This window comes from Idiotropiscis lumnitzeri, chromosome 1 (assembly GCF_059441095.1).
Source record: "Idiotropiscis lumnitzeri isolate Australia: NSW breed Sydney's pygmy pipehorse chromosome 1, RoL_Ilum_1.0, whole genome shotgun sequence".
In the NCBI taxonomy this organism is placed as follows: Eukaryota; Metazoa; Chordata; class Actinopteri; order Syngnathiformes; family Syngnathidae; genus Idiotropiscis; species Idiotropiscis lumnitzeri.
Window position 1 is genome coordinate 20,732,349 of NC_142391.1, and position 21,933 is coordinate 20,754,281.

The 21,933-nt window shown below is 41.9% G+C and overlaps 2 protein-coding genes across 10 annotated transcripts in view; both read right to left on the reverse strand.

Moving 5' to 3' along the window:
* LOC148343628 (chondroitin sulfate N-acetylgalactosaminyltransferase 1-like) overlaps window positions 1-10,147 on the reverse strand; it is a 10,762-nt gene extending 615 nt beyond the window's left edge. Inside the window, exons 1-14 of one of the 8 annotated variants that reach the window (XM_088304190.1) lie at window positions 10,082-10,147; window positions 9,890-10,004; window positions 8,734-8,927; window positions 8,586-8,651; window positions 7,904-7,931; window positions 6,976-7,045; window positions 6,494-6,862; window positions 4,774-4,874; window positions 4,489-4,667; window positions 2,808-3,024; window positions 2,616-2,717; window positions 2,234-2,415; window positions 1,620-1,714; window positions 339-420 (exon numbers count right to left, since the gene is read on the reverse strand). In XM_088304190.1, coding sequence (XP_088160316.1) covers window positions 339-420; window positions 1,620-1,714; window positions 2,234-2,415; window positions 2,616-2,717; window positions 2,808-3,024; window positions 4,489-4,667; window positions 4,774-4,874; window positions 6,494-6,847 — 1,312 coding nt within the window. In that variant the 5' untranslated portion in view covers window positions 6,848-6,862; window positions 6,976-7,045; window positions 7,904-7,931; ... (2 more) ...; window positions 9,890-10,004; window positions 10,082-10,147. Of the gene's footprint in view, window positions 1-338; window positions 421-1,619; window positions 1,715-2,233; window positions 2,416-2,615; window positions 2,718-2,807; window positions 3,025-4,488; window positions 4,668-4,773; window positions 4,875-6,493; window positions 6,881-6,975; window positions 7,046-7,903; window positions 8,008-8,476; window positions 8,519-8,585; window positions 8,652-8,733; window positions 8,928-9,161; window positions 9,191-9,889 lie in introns of those variants that run through there. The other 7 variants (XM_088304181.1, XM_088304156.1, XM_088304197.1 and 4 more) reach the window with 7 other exon arrangements.
* Window positions 10,148-11,549: 1,402 nt separating this feature from the next.
* rnf122 (ring finger protein 122) lies at window positions 11,550-21,925 on the reverse strand. Of its 2 annotated transcripts, none has more exons than XM_088287516.1 (6): window positions 21,493-21,925; window positions 16,885-17,041; window positions 13,678-13,723; window positions 13,536-13,577; window positions 13,368-13,447; window positions 11,550-12,579 (listed from the first exon to the last, which is right to left on the reverse strand). In XM_088287516.1, exons 1-6 carry the CDS (start codon window positions 21,515-21,517, stop codon window positions 12,468-12,470), a joined length of 462 nt encoding a protein of 153 aa, XP_088143642.1. In that variant the 5' UTR covers window positions 21,518-21,925; the 3' UTR covers window positions 11,550-12,467. The 2 variants fall into 2 exon arrangements, with proteins under 2 accessions (XP_088143642.1, XP_088143633.1); XM_088287507.1 differs by having other exon boundaries at window positions 13,368-13,450; window positions 21,493-21,922.
* Between the last annotated feature and the right edge of the window lie 8 nt (window positions 21,926-21,933).

Below are 21,933 nucleotides of genomic sequence, written 5' to 3' on the forward strand. Positions count from 1 at the left end.
AATACTTTATGACATTAATTAGGGCGAGAGAAACAAAGAAACAAGGACGCTAAGGAGTAATGATATTTCTTATTGCTAAAAATAAATGAATAAATAAATGAATAAAATATGCTTGTTGGTCAATGTGTGCCCTGCGATTGGCTGGCAAACAGTTCCGGGTGTACTCCGCCTAATGCCCCAAGACAGCTGGATAAATGTTGTGGTGTTATAAATGACGAAATAATCCATTTTCCTTTTTATCAACATACGGCCAATGAACAGTCACTCTTCTTTCCACTTCATGTAAGTAGAGAAATATAATAACGCAGCATTCCATCATCATGACAATTAGTCGTTACCTATGTTGAGGAAATCCGACCTGTACTGGCATGTCATCCCAAAGCCAAAATCTCTCCAGAAACCGGCGTCGCGTCTTATCACCTGAGAAAAAAAAAAACAGAAAACTTCAGTTAAAAAAAAAATACAGAACAAAAACAAAACAGATATACAGTAACCACCCCCTCCGTGCTATGGGGGACTGAAAGTGCCAAAATCAAATAAATAAAGACATAATGCAACGTTTAATTAAAATCATCAATTAATTCATTCATTGTTTTATTAATTCATCCATCCATCCATTTTCTGTACCGCTTCACCTCACTAGGGTCGCGGGGGTGCTGGAGCCTATCCCAGCTATCTTCGGGCAGTAGGCGGGGGATTCATTATATAGGGAATTAAATGAATCAGATAAATAAATAAAAGCACCATTAAATAATAAAATAAAAGTTTCATGAATAAATGTTTAATTTCATTATGTATTTATTTATTTAATTTTGGCACTTTCAGTCCTCCATTCCATAGTGGATATTTTTTGTCAAGTTCTTTATTTTTGGATGCAATTCCTATTTTGGCCACTAAGTGGTTTGTTTTATCAATCCATCCATTATGTTCGTGCCTATCCCAGCCGTCTTCAGGCAGTAGGCGGGCCTAACAACCTGAACTGGTTGACAGCCAATCGCAGGGCACGCAAAGATGAACAACCATCCGCGCTCACAATCATACGTAGGGACAATTTAGAATGTTCAATCACCTGCCATGCATGTTTTTGGAATGTGGGAGGAAACCGCAGTGCCCGGAGATAACCCACGCAGGCACCAGAAGTTCATGTAAACTCCACATAGGAAGGCCGGAGCCGGAATCAATCCCACGACCTGTGCACTGTGAGGCCATCGTGCTAACTTGTCGGCCACCGTGCCCTCGAAGAAGTGAACAGAGGAAGGGTTTGAAGATCAGCCTGATTTTTGCTGACGAGATTCGGAACATGTTATTGAATGTCACAATCATCCTGCAATTTATGCCAACAGAAAGGAAATAGGTTCATTTTAAAACATACACTTTTAGGCATGATTACTCGTTTATGTTCAGGGCCCGATAATTGTGAACCCAAATAAATGTATCGCCTCTTATTACATTTACATCACAAACTGATGACTAACTAGTTTTGAAGTCAGAGGGCAGTAAAACTGTTTGTCAAATATTATTATTTGTTCTAAATGGGGGATTAGTAACCAAAAATGCTTGCGATGGCTCAATGTTTTTCAAAGTGAAGATAATTTCAAGCAAGAAATACAAAGTCTCACCAGTTGCTGCTCGATGGATGGCACCTGCGTGTAATTACTGTAGACGAGAGATGGATTGTACTGGCTGAAGAGCACTGGGTAGTACACCTTTATACCTGCTCGGAAGCAAAGGTCACTGTCATTGCTTTTTCTCTGTGAAATTTGAATTGATTTTGTTTAATCACCGCACATCCGGCCTTCTCTGTTCTTTAATCTATACTAAAAAATAGATTATAACTCAAATTGATTGAGCACAAGAAATTGATTTTGAATAATATAAACCTCAACGCCATTCTCAAATGAAAATATATTCTATAGTTTTTTTTAACATGATTGTATTCACAAAATGCAAAATAAAATCATTTTAGGTAACCACTTCATTTTGGTACACATTTTACACATATTTACTTCATTATCACCAATCAAACAACAACAAAACAAACTTCTCTGCACTTCACCCATTTTAAAATACAAATGTAACCTTTGAGCTCTGATGAAACACTACACTAACCTCCAAAAAAGACTGAAGTTGCAATGTTTTCTTTTTTTACACGAATGCCCAGCTCACATCAAGCAGAGACGACAAAGAAGTGAAATGTTGCAATCAGCTATCAGTTCCAACAAAGAACACTCACCTGGCTCGGCATTGAGGTGACAGGAAGTCAAGAAGTCTGCCGTGAAGTGGATGTCGACGTCACAGAAAAACATCAGGACGTTGTGGCTCCGCCTCCATGCCCTGGCGCCCACTTCTAAGCCCCGCCCACGTGAAAACGCCTCATTGAGCTGGATCAGCGTGAAGCTTCTGAAGCGGGTCTCCCTGGTGGAGGAAGGAAAAGCTTCACACCAGTACTAGGAACTTTAAAAAGGCCACTGTGTGTTACGACCTATCTTTTTTTTTTTTTATGACGTCAAATCCTCATGTGCAATGGTCAACATGGAGTTTGTCTACAAGATATAGCAAGCTAGCTCAAAGGAGCTAGGCAGGCAGGCAGTTGGAACTAAGGTCATGTAACCTACTTGGTTGTCTGATCCAGCACGGCTTTCACCTGGTCAATCTGCTCGTGTCCAAAGTAGACCACCGTGAGATGGACCCCAAGATCCTGCTGGATGCAGACCTCTCTGTGCCAAACGTTATAAGCACACACACACGCGTAATTCCCCATCAGCACTGACATCTGTGATGTTCCGATTATTTTTTTTTCCAAGTACCTGAAGTTGCGGACAAACTGGCGGAAGGTGTCCGCCCTCTTGGAAAGCGGTACGATGATGTTGATGAGAACGTTGCGGGTGTCCACTCGTTCGCTCTTCACCTTAACCAAAGGGCCGAAAGGCCTGAAGAGAACCGTCTTGACGTAGTCCCGCTGCCCGTCGCCTTTGAACATCAACTCGTACACAGTTCCTCGGTCCCGCTCAGTGCGAGTCAGCCCTGTAAGTACAAAGTAACACTTATTCACCGAAGCAAGATTAGCACACATGGGATACGTTGGGGCAAATGACAATACGAGACAAAGGCGTGTCATGTCTCTTTACCCCCCACCACAAAAATCGGACAGTACACAGCAAGCTACTGCGTTTCAACCTTTTCATGTATATAATCCTGTTGATCTGCCCCCCCTCCCGTCAAGGGACAGGTCCCTGGTCAATGTCTCTCACTTGCAATGACACCAGCTAAGTGTATTACTGAAATGTTTGACGGAAGTGTTCAGACGGCCATGTTGACATCAATCACTGGTGGACAGATGGTGGTAGAGCCACAAAAGCATATCCTGTGTGTTCAGGAGCGCTGAAAATTGAGGAGTCGCTGTCGCTTCTGAGTAACGAGGCCAGTGTCCAAACCCCTCTCCTGTGTCTTTTATAAGCCTCCTTACTCAATCACACCTGATTCAAATAATCAGGACTGTTATTGGACTTCTTCTGAGCTTGCTGATGAGCTAATCATTTGAATCAGGTGTGATGGAGAAAAAGGAAGCATATAAAAGAGGCAGGATAGTAGTGGTCCTTGAGGTCCGGAAATGGACATGCCTGGTTGAAGCCTTTGGGTTCAAAAGTTGTGGTCAAAAGATGTCTTCAATGTTGAAATGAGTCGGATGGGTGCAGTACCACATGCCCCCAGCAGAGGGTACACTCTCTGAATGGTTGAGGTTAGTAATTGAATTTGGGTCAGTTGATTGATAACGCATAGGGGTCAAGACCGTAGCTTTGTGGGTAAGGTCTCTGGCTAGGTGTGTCCCACAGGAGTCACGCAAACACGAGATGTCATCTATCCACACATACCTCCAGCGTCCACGTGTATAACACAGCCTGAGCAAGGTTCGAAAAACACCCTCTATAGCAGGGGTCTTCAATCCTGTTCCTGTTCCTGTCCTGCCTGTTTTCCATCGCTCCCTGCTGAAACACACCTGATTTAAATGATCGGGTAATCAGCAGCAAGGTCTCGAGCCCTCGAGGAACATGATTGAGGACCCCAGCTCTATAAGAATAAATGGCATTTTCGTGGGATGTGTGCCATTTTTGTGTGACTGAAAAAAATGCTCCGGCAGAACCATGTTAGGAGCACGTTTGGGGTATATGAGTAGTTAGAGCGCAATTTGAGTGTGCGTGCGTGACCCCCTACTATGCCACAGTTGAGGGTCTTTCAACCATGTTGCTTTGTGTGCGGCGGAATTGAAAGTATCAGTTGTTTGAGAGTTTATGTTATGCCAATGCTATTTTATGCCAGGCACTCTATGTCATTTTGCATTATGTTATATGTTGACTTTTGTTAGACAAAATGTCATGGTTTGGTGAAACATTTTAGTGTTTACATTTAGAGCAGAATATTATTTTTTTCCATCTATCAAGGCATGAACACGATTGATTTCGAATGTAGCTGAATTGCATGAAGACTCACCCTCGATGAAGTCTGACGGGGAGAAGGTGCGCTTCCTCCTGCTGGTGTCCACGTGCTGCCGAGGTCCATTGAGGACATGCAACGCCGTCTCCACGCTGCCAATCAGCTCATCCCTGCGATCCTTCCTCACAGGCCTCTCCGCGGGGTGTCTGGTCAGACCCGTCTCCAGTTGGTATACTCTGAAGGGACACGCCCACTTAGCATCCCATCCACGCCAATTTGAGGAGACGGCAGAGGGCAATGAAGGGCAAAATGGCAATGCCCCGAGATCGATGCAAATGTTACCTTTGCAGTGTAAAAGTGTCAAATGGAATCACAATATATTCGTTGGTTTGGCTCACGCCCGCGTTGACCTCCGCGTGGTTCAGCTGTGAGCGAAAGAACTCCTGGAATGAAAGAATTATTTAAAACGGCATTATTATTCTTATACGTCGCATGACTATGCAGGACAGATGTGTTCAAAGCTTTTCCTCCATAGGCCATACACAGAAAAATCTTGATTGATTGTAATTTATGCTACAAGTCTATCAAACATTTAAATATTGTTATACTATATTTTAGTTCCTGTAGCAAATTAGATAATGTTTAAACAGTGTTTACTTGAGGATGGTAAATGTTATGCATTTACTAATCTGACACATTGCCGAAAGGGAAGGAAACATTTTTGTTTCTGCAATGAAATTGTCTTTAGTTCTAGGGGTGTTAGAAAAATAAATGTTACTGATTTAGCCATAAATATTTTGTTTGCGTCTTTACTTACTTTTCAAACTGTACAAAAAGGAGCAACAACAAAAAACAAACAAACTCAGATCTACCACCATAATGACCATTATCATTATTGATATTCTTAAGCACAGTTTGGGATTGACGTCACTCTTAAATGTAGGAAAAATCCAAACAAACTGTACTTACATGATTCTATTATTATAATTCAAAGAATAAATGCAAATGTATTCAACATTTAACTCCAACTAAACTGTAATTGTATAGTGATTAATTGACTGTTTTAACAAAACATAAATCAGAAAGAACCACACCGTTTAGCTAGCATTATGCTAATGCTAGTTAACATGTCTGACCGTGCAGGAGCTGCAACACTCGGAGGAAGACAAAATAACAGTAGAAATATGAGAAATGTGTTATATGTTATTTTCGTATATGACGAGCTGACTTCTCGATGAACTGTTAATCCAGAGCATCCTAAATTGGGACAATGTGACAAAATCTGCTTAATTCTATTGAACTCCATTTAATTATGTCATTACTAGTGGGCAGCAGTTTGTCTGAGGGCGCATTCACAGGCTATAAATACTCGTTTAAAACTGCTACAACATAAACGCTTAATGAGGACGTACATAACCTCTGAGAAACTCAATAAACGCTCCCCTGGCATTCCAGATACATGCGTAAATTGTTTGACGGCGAAGGGTGCTTTAATCCACTGTGTATGGGAATGTCTGAAATTAGGGTGTTTTTGGAGAACTGTTGTTTATATTTTAAGCAAAATCACGAGAATGTGTAGCAAGTTTTTGTGTTTTATGTTTCTATGTGGAGGACTTTTCTGCTCACACCAAATACAAGCCTTTGATCAACTTTGGGCCCCTGCAGGCCAGGAGCATGGTTGCAATGTCTTGGAGGGAGATCGAGGTATCCTCCTTGGCTTAAAGAAATGGCAACGTGTCTTATACTGTTCAAGACTTTGAAGACATATGGACACCGTTTATGGACTACCTCAATTGAAGCTATGACGTGTGACTTTTATTTTCTTTCTATTATTTTTATTTATTATATATTATCTTATATATACATATTATGGAGTACCATTATCCTTTATTTAAATACACACTACAACATTTTCTTTGCGTGGCTGGAGCGGATTAATGTTATTTCTATTCATTTCAGTGGGAAAGATGCTTTGGGATGCAAGTGAAAAAGTGGAGCGCCGAGCACATCTGGCCCCCGGGTCATAGTTTGACCAGCCCCGGAATCATCTCAGCATTGCTACCTTCAGGTCAGACTGCGTGGGGGGTTTGTGCAGACTCTCCAGCCCCTGAGGTAGAATCCCTCTGATTTGGGCTTTGTCCAGCGACTCCTGCAGCTGCAGCGTCCGCTCCTGAAGCGCCTCCTTGAGCTGCGCGATCTGCTTGCCTAGGCTGTCAATGTAATGCCTGTGGGAGTCCTCCCTCTCCTGGAGCAGCGCCAAGTAGCCTTCCTTGCTGGTGGTCCCCGACGACCACAGGGGGTCTCGCCGAGGGTCTCTGGACGCTGGTCTGCAGGCCAGCAGGTAGAGTAGAGCCGCGCAGCAGCACAGGCCCACCGCCACCGAGCCCACCCGGGCCAGCAACCAACGCTTAAACATGGCTGCCGTCCTTCACTTTAGAAGATGACTCCACTAATGTCACGTGAACATGCACAAACTAACTAAGAATTGATCCATACTTGAACTGCTGGAGTTATTTGGGGGGATAAAACTTGTTTGATTTTGACCTTTTTATAAAGCAGCATCTTCACAACGAGTCACTTTTTCAGCATCCATCAGTACGGGTGACTGAAGCTCCTAAAATAAAAGAAAAGTGCAATTTAAAAATTGTACAAATAATCAATAAATCTGAGTGAGTCTTTTTTTTTTATTACTTATACATCTTTCGTCTTTTTAATTAACCATCACCATGTCATGATTTTTTTTTTTCGAATTGTTGCAGGATAATTGTTTAAGGAGAAGTCAACCCATAAATGTGTTTTGCCTGATTACTCGTGTTACAAATTCTGCTAGGGTATGTAAACTAACGGCAACTTTATGTATTTTCTTTTTTTTTGATACAAAGCACTGTGGGAGCTCCCTTCAAATCATGTCGGCTACAATATGTTTGATGCAAGAGACTATCAGAGATAATGAAGGAAAAGCAATATGGAACAGGAGCACACTTTTTCTGCAGGCTGAAAGTGCAAACTTGACCTTCTCTGAATCTCTCAAAGCTTACGTGACACAAACAAGCTTGTCTCTGTGTGCGTGCATGTGCGCGTGTGTTCCCACCATCAGTTTATTCGCAGCACAGTTGCGTCTTTATTGCACAGGTAGAGGCTGATCCCATGAAAGGGCTGCCTATGTTTCCACATCCACCCATGTACGGCCTTGGCCCTCTCCTCGTCAGTGTGTGCGTGTGTGTCGACAAGAGGGAAGTGTGTTGTGATTACAGATGCATGCATGTGTTCTTACAATACAGACTTTTCACTCTTGGAGGATGTGTTACAATTAACGAAAATTCGGAAATTAAAAATAGCTCATTTAAAAAAATAAATAAATCAAGATCCAAATAAAGTGGAGCGTATAGCTTCTTCAGAAATGCAGCAAATGATAGCGTCTCATCAGACAAACATGACAGCATTTACTTTCTTAAGGTTATGTTGTACTCACCCGAGTAATCTGTAAGCTTCCAATTCTTCTTCCTCCACAGAATGTGTTGTCAGGATTTTTGGTTGCGAAAATAAAAGGTGAGCAACATGAGGTTTGAAGTGACCCTGTAGGAGCAAAGTGAGCATGCATCCTCCTCTCCTCTCATTCCGTCAACGCCCCCAAAAAAAAGCAGGACCTCCCTCTGCTTACACTCCTGTTTTGGGAATGTGCTCTTAGAAATTCTCATGAGGCAATCATACTCGTACCTCCATAATTTAAAAAATATACGGGACATTAAATAAATCTGTATCCCTTGGGACCTAATCCCTACTCCGACACAAGTTGAATTAGTTACGTTGTTCCGATCCATCTTTGCCCTCAAAAAACAGAAAAAGCAGTCTACAATGTTGTACTTTACTCTATGCTCAACTCATTAAAGGAGAAGATCCAAGATGGCCCATTTTTCACTAACAAGCTCAGTTTATATATATATATATTTTTTTTTATCAGGAAACTGAAATTAGATATTTTCTTTTTTCATGTAGTATTCATTTTGGAGAAATTAGGAAATAAAACGACTTGAAAATCACCAACCTTTGCTCTCCTCAAAGTTCTGCGAGAGTCACGAAAGGGACTGGTAACAAACAAAAAACGACCAAAAACTGTGAGAAATTGCCACCAAAATTCACGTGGACATCCTTACCTATGACCACTTCAACACATCAAAAGGATTAACCTCGCCATGGCCGATTTAGATGAGAATGAGGAACTGTGGAAGTGAGCAGAGGTACATCGATTATGCTAGTAGGATGTAGAACACTGCTTCTTTGGGGATCACGGTGAGGACGCACCAGTCGGGATATTTACAGAAACTGAAGTGGGAATGAGTAGATGGTCACATTTATTTGGATGAGGATTTGCTCCAATTTTTTGACTGTAGGTGACATAACGACAACTCTTTTTCTTTGGAACGTAACAGCTCCAGGCTACGTGTCCTCGCTGGAACTTTTTGTTGGCTGACCATTGACTCCCCGAAGCGGCCCAACTAGAAGCAATTAAGTTTCAAAAGACAGCCCCGGTCAATTGGCACGGTATTTTAGATTTTGGGGAAGCAATCACATGAGCACACGTTCGACGTCATAAAATCCAAACTATTGTGCAGACCACTTTTCTACTTTCACAGGTTAAAGGGGACTAGTGTATGAAGTGCATTTGCATTTTGGTGGTGATCGCTTTTTTTCGTTTTAGACAACAGAATTTACAATTCGAGCAACATTACCTCGCTTGCCGCCCTGCTGTGACGTAGACACTGAAACCGGAAAAAATTAACAAGCCGCCCTCCAAAAGGGCTTATTACAAAAAAAAAAAAAAAAAAACTAAAATCACGACGGTCTTTTAGTCCGGTAAGTTTTAGCACGGATGTCATTTTGACATGCAAACCTATTAAATAAGTGCCAATGTTAAGATCATTAAAGCGTCCCTTTAATGGCGCTGCTTCTTCTGATGTGCCCGTCTTGGCCATTGGGAGGCAGTATAATACAGCCATGCAGACAGAAATGAAAAATAGAGCTTCTACAACTAGTGTAACTCAAGTCAGCTTAACTTTTGTCATTTTTTGTTGAGGATAAAGAACATAATAATGCTTGTGTGTATTAGGTTGTCTACATATGTTGCTCCACCGTATGTAACTCTCGAAGCGGGACTGACCATGCTATTTGCAAATATCAATGTTGTTGTCTAGCTAGTTAGCATTATGCTAAGCAGACTTTGCTAAGGCAAAGCTGTTATTTTCAATTCAAAAGCCTTCATTCTCTTTGTTTGATGTTTAATTTGATTTGTTCACTACAATTGCCAAAGTCCTGCTGATTGTGAAGTGAGTTGAGCTGAGTTCACTGCCACCACAGTGCTTGTTGCTTGTATATGTAACGTCTGTGCTCAGAATCGTCAGGTAACTTGCATGTCGCGGTATAAAAGGACATGTCAACAAATTCAAGTAAAACTACTCACCTTTTGAAAGCACCCATCTACAGCGGAGAGGGACCAGCTACAACAGGGGTGTCAAACTCCAGTCCTCAAAGATGGGTATCCTCCATGTTTTCCATCTCTCCCGGCTGCAACCCACCTGATTCAAATGAGCAGGTTACTTCTCAGGCTACTTCTTAGGCTTCATCGGAGTTTGCGGGAGAGATTAAAGCATACAGGAAAGCGGCCCCCCACGACTGGATCTTGGCACCACTGAGCTCCAAGTTTGTAGGTTAATGATCACCTTTACAGGTGCTGTCGTAATTATTAAATAATTACTTTTGTTTCTCAAAATACAAACTGGGGGGGGGGGGGGGGGCGAGGGTGATCAATCGGAACAAAAATGGTGGCAAATATACATTTGTGAGTGCAAGACCATTTTTCAACTGGGGTAGCGGGGCGCCACGTGCACTCCTGTCAAGACAAACGAGCTGATTGAAACAAGTCGATTTATTGTCACTTCGTTATTTACATCAGTTATTTTACAAAGAGCTGACATTTTTCTTTTGCTTGTGTGCTGCACAATGCCAGCGCTTGTTTCAATTGTTGCTGCTTAATGAATTCATTTGTGTGCTTGTTTTGTGCTCGGTTTAGGCAGTGTGTTGCTTCAGGGGAAGAAAACAGTGGAAAGTAAACTAGAGAAGCACCAGTTAATCGTCCGAGTGCTTCCTCTGGGGTGATCTTGGTACACCTGCACAATCTATTGTTCATTATCGTTGTGGTTACAGTTTGCATCGGTGTTAAAGTGCACTCCATCATTTAGTAAAGTATCCCAAATATTAGAAACACTTTGCAGTATGATTTAAATAAAAAATAAATTAAAAAAATGTTAAATTGAGCTTTCTAGGCAGATTTTTGTTTTCTTCATGTCGATCTTATATAAATGATCTCATTCGATGGTGCTGATGTTGCGGAATGGCACGCAAGTAACACATGCGTGTCAGCAACAATAAAATAAGGTGAGGGACCATTTGAATTTAAGGGGAAAAAAATTGATGTAACAACTGAACATGTTTGTGTAATATGAGCGTACGTAAGTGGTTTGATCATTTTTGATGAAAGCTTTAATATGATGTTAGCATTGCAAGGTGGGCTTGATCAAGGTTCCACAACATAGAACTCGATCAACATAAGAATTTTTTAAAATGAATTTTTTCCAAATATCTAAACCTAATTTTAGTCCCACACTAATAGTATAATTTAATTATTTTAGAGTATAATTTTCTTTATGCTTAAAATATTAATCATCATTAAAATGTTATGGATGCTTTGATGTGATTTTTCATTTGACATTTTATACAAAATTAAGGCAATTACATATTTAAATTGGATTTCATAATTCTAATTGAAATATTCAAATTAAGATAACATTTTAATAACTACAAAAAATGGGCGGCGTGGTGGACGACTGGTTAGCACGATGGCCTCACAGTGCAGAGGTCGTGCACTTCCTGTGTGGAATTTGCATGTTCTCCCCATGCCCGTGTGGCAGGTTGATTGGACACTCTAAATTGCCCCTCGGTATGAGTGTGAGCGTGGATGGTTGTTCGTCTATGTGTGCCCTGCGATTGGGTGGCTACCAGTTCAGGGTGTACTCCGCCTACTACCCGAAGATAGTTGGGCTAGGTTCCAGCAGCCCCCGTCAATGGATGGATAACTACGAAAAATATGTATATTAGAAATCAATAAGCTACTGTAGGGTACAATTTGTAAATACAAATTCATTTCAATCAAATATATATTGCCAATATCATAAATCATGATTATGACCATTGAAATTAGATTTATAACTTCATGAATACGATATTTTGTCACTGTAGGGTGGAAACCTCTTATGTCCAAATCTCAAGTGTTGGAATTCGATTGACAATGAAATTACAATAATTGCCAAGAAATACATTTTTTTCTAAAAAAACCCAAAACAAAACAAAAAAAGGTGGTTTTGGATATGCATGTGTCAATTTTTAAACCTATTCCATACAAACGATGGATTAAAGTAAAACAGTAGAGAATGAGTCAGTTTACAAAATTGTTACACCTCAAGTGTGTAAGATTGTAGTTCCAGTTATCATTAAAACAAAACACTGTATTTGTTCATATTTGTGATCCGGAATGTCCTTGCTACAGTGCTTTGTTCTTTTCAAAGGTAGTCCTCTTCACAGCATGTTGACATAATAATACACTTGTGCAACTGTCTTTTTTGTGGACATAAAATTCGATTAGGTCAACAAAACACAAAAAAATGTTGTTGACCTCCCTGGAGGGAAGATGTGAAGATGTGTGAGTGGAGAAGATTGAAAGAAGAGTGTTTGGGACGTGTGGGTGGCTGCACATAATCTCCACACCAGAAGGCGCCACCGTGTTGCCATCTCGGGGGCGGTTGCCAGGCAACAGCATCCCTCACCAAAAGGGATTTTTTTTCCTCTTTATATTGGGTGCTCAGCTCGCCCGAAGTGCTGTCATGTTGTTGCCGCTGCCGCCGAACGCTGATCCTCCTGTCCCGCCAGTGGCCTCCGGCAGCCGAACGTTCACCAGTACCGTTGCGACTCAGATGGGAAACAAGTTATACCAGTTCGTCCAGCAGGGTACCGATACTGTGGTGCTCTGGGGGACCGGCGATGGGCTTGTTGCACATGGGGCAGACGCAACGCACCTCCAACCACTTGACAAGACACCTGCAGACACACGCAGGGATAACATCAGTCAGCACATACACGCTCTCGCATTTGGTACAGAGGCCTGGAAAAACTGAAACGCTGTAATGGGTTCCGAGGCTCCTCGTACTGTAAAGTATTATTTTGATTGAACCGCAAAAACATGGCATGATTGTCAAGTAAGTAGCAGATTGCCAAAGAGAGCGGAAGATATTTTGACAGGCTGTGAGCAATAACACTGGTCAATAGAGATGAAAGTAAACTTTTTTACGATGCTACACAATCTCCTTTTGTCTTTTTCTCTAGCACATGAGGTTTTCTTAATAATATAATAACAATAATACATTTTTATGAGTATTATTTATGAATTAAGGGTTAGGTACAGCAACTGGTGGATTTTTTTCGCATGTTAAAATCCGATTTTATACTGTAGGTAAAATATATATATATATATATATATATATATATATATAAATAATGAATTCCATTTCACATTCAACCAAGATAGCGTTAAAAACAAACGGCAAAATTACAAATTTATCTTAAATGCACAAAAATATGAGAAGTTCAAAATGATAATGTTATCAATACTTTGAGGAGTGGAAACAAACAAAAAGAGACAATTGGATGTTGCCGAAATCGTAATGGAGCAAAACTAAGCTACTTGATGAGCTTTTTTCAAATGTTTTTTTTCCCCCCCTCATAACAAAGGAGGTCATTGAGCATTTGTTTTATGGGTGATTTCCTTCTTTAAACAAAGACAAGTGTGATAGTACATGAAAATGGGCAGGCCGTACTTGTGTACTCACTTTCGATGGAAAGCATGTTGGCATGGCAACACTCCCAGCTCGTCTTTCACTTTAAAGTCCTCCAGACACACCGCGCACGTCTGCTGTGTGAAGGACAGACAGCACATTCCGCACACTTTGACCCCATTCATACCAATCGTTTTTGTACGGAAGACATTGAATCCTTACCCCGTGCACATTCAACCTTTTGGGATCTCCTTTCAAAACCACCTGTAAGTCGCACACACAATACAGACTGGATATTACACACCGGGCTACTTAAATGACAGCAAGTCAGAGGAGAAGACGTAATAGGCTGTGTTGTAGCTACCTCTCTGTATCCAAACCGCTCACTCTGGGCCTGGTGTCGAAGTTTGCTTTTGGAGAAAAGACAAAGCACAGTATTAAATATTATATATATATATATATAAACTATATATAAAAACTTATTAAAAACCACTCAACTTTATTTTTTAGGCTGTGCCTTCATTTTCATTCAGTTCCACAAACAAACCTGTGACATGATTCCACGCGCCACCCACAAGAGCAAAAGCCGAGAGATGCTTATCACTGTGCAGGCCGTGTCTGATTAAGCAGTTATTTTTAAACTGCTCAACATAGACAAACACATACAGACGAATATCGGGGATTGTCAGATCTCGTCTGCCATACACTCACAAACAATACAATACAATTTTATTTTGACAGCACATTTCACAAGAGATGGCGCTGCCACAAAGCGCTTACCATATGGTGTACTATAAATTAGCAACAAACCGAAAGTCAAAGTCCAAATCCCCCTCTTGCTGAGTGACTGTTTCAAGAAGGGAAATAACAATTATCGGTTGTTTTTGTCATTGGGCTTATTGTTTTGGCTGATTGCTGTGAGCGAACCTCCAAGCGGAACAATGCAAGGATGCAGCTTTCACATGCTTGCGGGGTCCCCATGAGAAGTGGGTTAAAACGCGAAAGGGGGGCAGGAGGGGGGTTTCATGATCCACATTTCTACAGCTTTCCTGTGCAAGATTTGAAATTGCAAATGTCCTCATTGACCAGTTCTTATTGGATGAAACACTAGGCCTTCTTTAGATATTAGTATTTGTCTGCAGAACTAAGGCATACACTGGATTGAAGGCCACCAACCATCCTTCCTTTCAGTCTGAACATTTCAGAATTTGTATGTTAAAAATAATTTGTAAGTCTATGAGTTTTCCTTTTTTGAATTAAAGTAGTTCAGACAATGGAAAATCAAATCTATTTGTATCACAAGTAATTACACATAATCCAAATAATAAAGCATGAAAAAAAATGGATTTGGTATATTTGCGAAAATAATCATTTTCCCAAAGTTAGATTCTGCCGAGCGACAAACCCGGAAGCGACAAACTATGGCAGCGCTCACCATTCAAAGTGTATTAAGCCAGTCAGAAATTGACTCACAAAGAGAAATCTCAAACGTATCTGAGGGGATCCCAAGTATTTAAAGAGTTGGAGGAAGAGGCCCTGGTTGGACCAAACATGTACGAGGCAGATGCTCAGGAGAACGAAAATATTGTGCCTGAACGAACGGACATGGAGGGAAAGCTCGGCTGATCGAGGCTGGATTGTCTTCTTGTTCAATAGGTTTCAAGTTTTCTTTTTTTCAGGCAAAAAACTTTTTTTCTGGTGATAATGCAAACCACTCTTACCTTGCTGACAGTTCAGGCTGTCACTTCAATCTTCCTCAGAGCTGTCACACTTCCATGTGGCGGGACAGAGCGCAGTTTTGATCGGCTCAGGGAGCGCCTTAATTAATTAAGGTTCCCCGACCCGATCAGCTTTTTTAAGTTTGCGTGTGACGGCTCCGACAAAGGCGGAAGTGACAGCTGAAACTGTCAGCGAGGTCAGAGTTTTTTTGCTCTCCATCAGAAAAAAGGTTTTCGTCTGAAAAAAAGAAAACGTAAATTAAAATGGTTGGGAAAGCAAAGGTTAAAGACAAATTAAGAAATTAGTCAGCTAATGAGCTTTAAATTATCTTTAGGAATTATGAAACATCTGCCGTTAGCCGCCCATCAAGTCATGCACATGAGGAACTTGAAATTTTTTGGTGAAATGCAAGGACGGAAGGACAGAGGACGAACGAGGACGGAGAATGGACCAGCAAATTGGGTAAAATACTCATTTCTGCCTATGATTGTAGAAAAAAAATAACTTTGACGTGATAAAAGTTTTAAATATGGAATTATTTATCTCCGTTCTTTTGCATGTCATATTCTTCCACCCTCAACACACTTAGTGCTCGTGATCTTGTTGGCTTTTTTGCCTTTCATGTAAAAGGTGATTCTAACATGGGAGACTACATAAAGACTTCTTTTTTTTGGTGCCAGGCTTTCCCATCTCATGCAGGAGACTCTGGATTGGGAAGGAGCCTTTCGGAGGGATTCGGAGCTGCCCCCTACCCGACAAAGGGTGGCATTCATCACCGCGTATGAGTCAATCGCTGTCTAAATGAAGCGTTTGGTTTCCCTTCTCGTGGGCTCTACGTTCCGCATGTTAATGTGGTTACAGAAAGTGACTCACCGCTGATGACTTACGCCGAATTGATCAAACGAGGTTTTTGAGAGGGAGCTACCTGACAAACAATTAAATCGCTTTACTTGCAACAAGTGTGGCTGATCGTGAGGTGCAGGATTAAAAAACAAACTAATCCATTCATACATGGAGTTAAAGGGATAAAGGAATATATTTGAGAAATATGTGATGAAAGCATGACATCATCAGCAGGCGCGCTCGCCACTGAAGTGCCCCGAACACATCCGGCAACCCGTCCACATCTAGTACCGACCGGTTTTTGGGGGGCGGTTTATATAGTAGCCACTAACACCGGAGACTTGTGTCGTGTCATACGATGACAGCGTAATTAAGAAGCGCTTCGTTAGCATCCTAAATTAGCGACTGAATCTGATTTGGGGATGGCGTCGTGTTAATGTTGTTGGCAACAATGTCATGTCAATTAAAACCGTGATGAAGCAAGCGGAAAGCTCGAAAACTGAAGTCAAGTTCGGCGATGCTGAGGGGAACGCATGTGACATGCTTCATTTCCACTCTACTACAATAAAGTGTAATTGCGCATCCACTCCAGTCGTTGGCAGTGGCGCTCTCATTGAGTGCAGCGAGTATTAACTCGACGGTGTAGGTTTGTTTGAATTGCGTCGACATGGATTTTATTAAGGAATTTCTATCTGTAAGCATGTAAACAAAACAATCTGAAAGCGCACCGTAGTACTTTGGCTGTCAAATTAGCCTCTGGTAGGAAGTTTCGCACGGGTAGGACATTTTGGCAGAACACCGGTCCAAAGTGGCCCGCGGACCGGTACGGTGGTTGGGGACATCTGCTGTAGCACATAGAAGCCTTAAGCAAGTGTGTTCTAACAAACTGCAGATGTTTTGTGTGTGTGCGCGTGAGATTTACTCCCACCACTTTACTTATTTTTGTATTTCCTTCGCCTCCCAAATGGGACTAACAATGCTGTAAAAATGATCAGCGTGGTGTCCTCACCTGATGAAGTAACAGCAGAAGATGAGGCTGAGGATGAAGACGAAGATGCCCGTGCCGAAGATGACCATGTAGATGTTGAGCGGCAGGTCCTGGAAGGTGATGGGCGGCATGGCGCACGATTTGTTGGAATAATCCAGAGCCAGACCACAGAAGCAGCCTACGTGAGGACAGTGAAGTGCACTTATCACAATTGATGTGGATTTGTTTCTCCGTGGGTCGCAATTAATCAGAATAGGCATGAGGAATTCAAATGAAACTAATTAAGTGTGAACTTGTCAAACAGAAAGTGAGACGATGCTGTCGTGAAAGGAAAGGAGCAGCAGTGATTTTTCCAGCACGACTCGAAGTGGACGTCGTTGGACGGGGCACTGGTGGAGTCCGATTTTCGGTGATATTAAGTGCCCTTTCAACATTTCATTCGAGGTGGACATCGTCAATCTGTCTTCAAATTACCGTTGTTATTTCTGTCCCTCGTCAGCTACAGCCAATCACTGTCGAGAATGCGATTTTGTGGATGGTTAATTGGCCGTTTAATACTGAGTGTCATATTATTTGGTCAGGATTATCATTTTATTAGGGGCCTTTCTGGGCCCCTGTTGATCACGGACCCCTCGAACCCTGACTATAAGGGTTGCTTTTTTTTTGAATAAACAAATTATCTTAACTGCTGATTATGTAAAAGGAATACAAAGTTTCAAGTTATCTGTGTCCAGGCTTCACCCCGCACCACACTCGTTCAAACCACACAAAGCATTGTTTTCCAGTCTTGAACTCCGCCACAAACAGATGGTGTTTCCATTGCAAGTGCCCTCCTTTGTCTCCTCACACTTTTCTTTGACGCTCAATTCCTGTGTGCTCTTTGCTGAAGCACAAAAGAGACCGGCGCCATATCGCCAAGGTTACAGGAAGTGCACTGCGGGAGGGACGGACGGGCGTGCGGGGCTCTGCTGACGAGCGAGTGACAAAATGAGGCAATCATAGCGAGACTTGTGTCTCAAAAGTGATATGCTGGCTACATTGAGGCCTGCTGAACATGTCAACAGTGATCGCTGATATCCTGACAGAAGAAAGAGCAGACGCACACCTGCCATTTGAAGAAACTCAAAATGTCAAAATGTTGACTATATGAATGGATTACAAAGATCAATGATTGAATGGAGGCAAAATCGGATGGACGCATGCATTGGTACAGACTAAAGTCAGCGAACTAAACGATATAATGTAGATGACCGGCTGAGTGGAGCGATTACTGGAGAGATTACTGATATATGTGGACAACAGCAGAAGATTTGGAAGGGAAACCCGAGACAGAAAGGTAAGATGAAGACATAAATGTTGGATGGAAGATTTTTATTGGAACCAGCGAGATATCCCAGAGAAAGAAAAATACCTCTGAGATCCCCCCCCCAAAAAAAAGAAAAACAAAAGACACCAGAGCAGCACGTTAAATAACGGTTCGCTCATTTGCCTCACATTTCGGCACTTTTGATCTCTGCTTACATAAAGTTTTCAAGTTCTCCCCGAGCTCCGCCTTCCACCCATTTTGCAAAAAAAAAAAAAAATTGAATTGGAGGATTTTTCCAAACGTTTGACTGCTACTGCACAAATCACAGAAAAACAACCTCTCGTGCGCCTAAATCGAAGGCCGCGTCATCGACTTAAGAGTGAAAACTGTGCATAGAAACCCGAGGGGACACCTTTTTAGAGAAAAAAATAAATTGGCTTTTGGCCACAACTTGTGAGACACAAAAATAAGAGGAAGACAGAAACACAAGACCGGAATAATGCACGCCTGGAAGGACGCATGGATGAATGAATAGTTGTCACCGAGATCATTGACAAAATGAACAATAGTGGACCCAAAAACTTAACCTGGGGCACACCTTTTGAGATGCAAAGTTAAGTCGACCTTTACCAATCTCATTCTTCCAACCAGTTATTGTTTTTTTTTTCTGTTTAGTGCTCACTTTTCAAATTGATCACCGCCTCATTTCCCTCTCCTCTTACGCAACAAAAATAGCATTCTGTGTGTTTTTTTTTTGTTTTTTTTACTCCCACTTCTCGCCCAGAATAGAATACCCAAGTGGATCGATAACGGACGCCTCTGCGCTCCATTTTATCCGAACGAGCTATTAATCAGCACGAAACAACTTCATTATCCAACGTGGTGATGCGATCACCATTGGCAGCGGCGCGCGCACATGCAAATAAATGCACACAAATAGAAATGGCGGCGGCGTACAAGATGACGACACCTGCAAGGCGGCTGCACATGCACTCAGCAAATCTGGGTCATGCGTGCTGCACATTCAAACCTCATCCACATGCATGATTGCACGCATGTTCCTAATCCACCTTTGTGTGCACGGGGAGCTACTCTATGTTTGTTGCTATTTTGCAAAAATACTCCAAAGTTTTAAAGTCAAACATTTACCTTTGAGTAATATGTTCGATGCACCCCCACACAGCGTTCTGATTAAGACCTCGTTTATGAAATACCAAACAAGCATCAAAATACACCAGCTCCATCTCCGGGGCGGCCATTTTACCACTTGCTGTCGACTGACGATGACATCACAGTGCTGAAGGCACTGGTGTCAAACTCAAGGCCTGGGGGCCCGATCAGGCCCGCCACAACATTTTATGTGGCCCGCTATAGCAAATCAGCATGTCGACTTCCATGATGCTTGCAAAATTCAGTACCAAAATGTCAGACTTTCATCTATAGTAAATAAGAACATTGAGAAGCACTTGTTTATCTTATCTTATTACAATATCTTCAACAACAACTTCTGAGTTCAGAACTATCCATCCATCAATTTGTTGTGTACTGCATGTAATAATATGAGAAGGTGATTAAATTAAGATGGTTTCACAGTCAGAACTCTAACTACAATGTAGCCCGCGATTAAAATGAGTTTGAGACGCCTGGCCTAAGCGCTCAGGTAATGGAGCAGCAAGTGGAAAAATAGCCGCCCCCTAAGGTGGATAAAAACAAGTGGATTTTTGTAGCTTAATTCACACTCCAAAATTGCAATATTAATCAGAATACATTATTCTTATATCACAATACAGTTTTTAAACTCGAGGTGGCATTTCGAACATTTTATACTTGATTTCCCCTTTCGATACAAGTCCAGACATTTGAACCCATTGCGTTGAGCTTATCATAATGACGCATAAAGCTAAACTTTTTTGTCCTAAGTAGACATTCATCCAACTGTTTGAAATCTGATAGCAACATTCGATTGTAGTTGTACTTCACTAAATGGGGAAAGTAAGGCGAAAGTACAAAACCGTGAAAAACCTGCAACGGTAAGCTGCATATGGACACACTTGGGGCGTTGCTATAGCGATAACAATAGCAAATGAAGCAAAAAAGAAAGCTCCAATTTTTGCCTGCTCGACATGTGACGGTGAGAAAGCCTGTGTGATTCCCCATCTCCTCAAACAGCTCCGGGGGGGCTTTTGTCCTATTTCTTACACACAAAACGGCTGCTGCGTGCCCCAAAGACACCATCAAATATTCAATAGTTCACATGAGGAGGAGGGTTGTCCAAGTCTGCTTGCGCTGCGACAAGGAAGTAGGTTGAGTCCAAAGGATGGCGACGTGACGTGTTTGTGTTGTCACAAACATGCTGCCATCAAAGAGAGTGGCCGCCAGAGGCAAAGGGTGGCAGGAGACCAGCACACCCGGCAGATGCTGCGGCATTTCCTTTCAATCTATATGTATTTTCTATTGAATACAGAACAATGATTTGAAAGAAAATTGAATGTGAATGAATACATTTGTCTCAAAATTCTTGCGGACTAATTTCCTAAGCGTGTGTCTGTATGATTGATACGCGTTTTATATTTAATACAGGACCACTATGAAATAAATGAGTATGAATAAACATGTGTCTTAAAAGCAATAAAAATAGAAATGTCATTTGCAGTGTTTTTTTGTGAACTAATGATAGAAGGCCTCCTCATATAGTTTCTGTCTTGAATAATTCCCTTTTCAATATATGTTATACTTAATGCAGAGTAGCAAATTGAATATGTAAGAGTACCAGCAGACTTTGGGGTGCCAGGCATGGTACACCAGTGATTGGTTGCCAGCCAATCACAAGGCACAAATGGACAAACAGCCATTCCGATCACATCCACACTATGTAGACCATTTTGAGTCATTAACAAACCGAGCATGCATATTTTTGGAGCGCGTAAGCTGATTCAAACACACAACCTAAGAAATGTGAGACAGGTCAACCATCCCTTTTTTTGGGCGTTTATAAATCCACCACTGATCATGGATGGATGGCAAAACACCCCACAGTGCAGGATGTCCTTTTCTTTAACCACTTTCTGCTGTTTCTCCTCCAAAACAGGAGGGCATCAGTTGAGCAGCACAAAGGGACGAATTGTTCTTGTCCGAACAGCAGCAAGACTGCTGCGCCCAAAATGAAGCAAGCTAGCTGACTCATATGGTTGCTATGCATCATGCTATTGTCAACAATTCAGTTCAACGTTTACGATTAACATGCAATGAACATATCGTCTGCATGTGGTTCAGCTTTGGGTTGTTTTTTTTAAGCTTCACTTCATTCGACGACGTATGCTTACCGTTGCACCACTGAGAGGGGTGCATCAATGAATCGGTTGTGGTGGTGGTGGAGGTATGATGTGGGGGTCTCTCTCTTGGAAGATCCCACTGCTGTCTCCAACAAACCAATGGCAGACCTCAACAAAGCCAAGATGAGGTCACCCAACAAAGTCAAGAGCATAAGAGATGAAAACAAGCGCGCACAGTCCAAGTTGCATCGTCCTCTGCTTTTTCCACGCGTGACCATCAGCCAGTAACTGGGGGGGGGCGGGGGGGGTGGAGTTTGACGTCCTGGTTCGGTTATTAGTCACGTAGATGCATCACACCGACGGACAGACTAGCTGCCTCGGTGGTACAAAGTGGAACTCGCTCTCTCGCGCTCTCGCTCGCTCTTTCAGGGAGCCCGTATCCGCCCCCCACCCTGGGGACGATAATGACGTGCGTGAGGACCAATGTGCGTG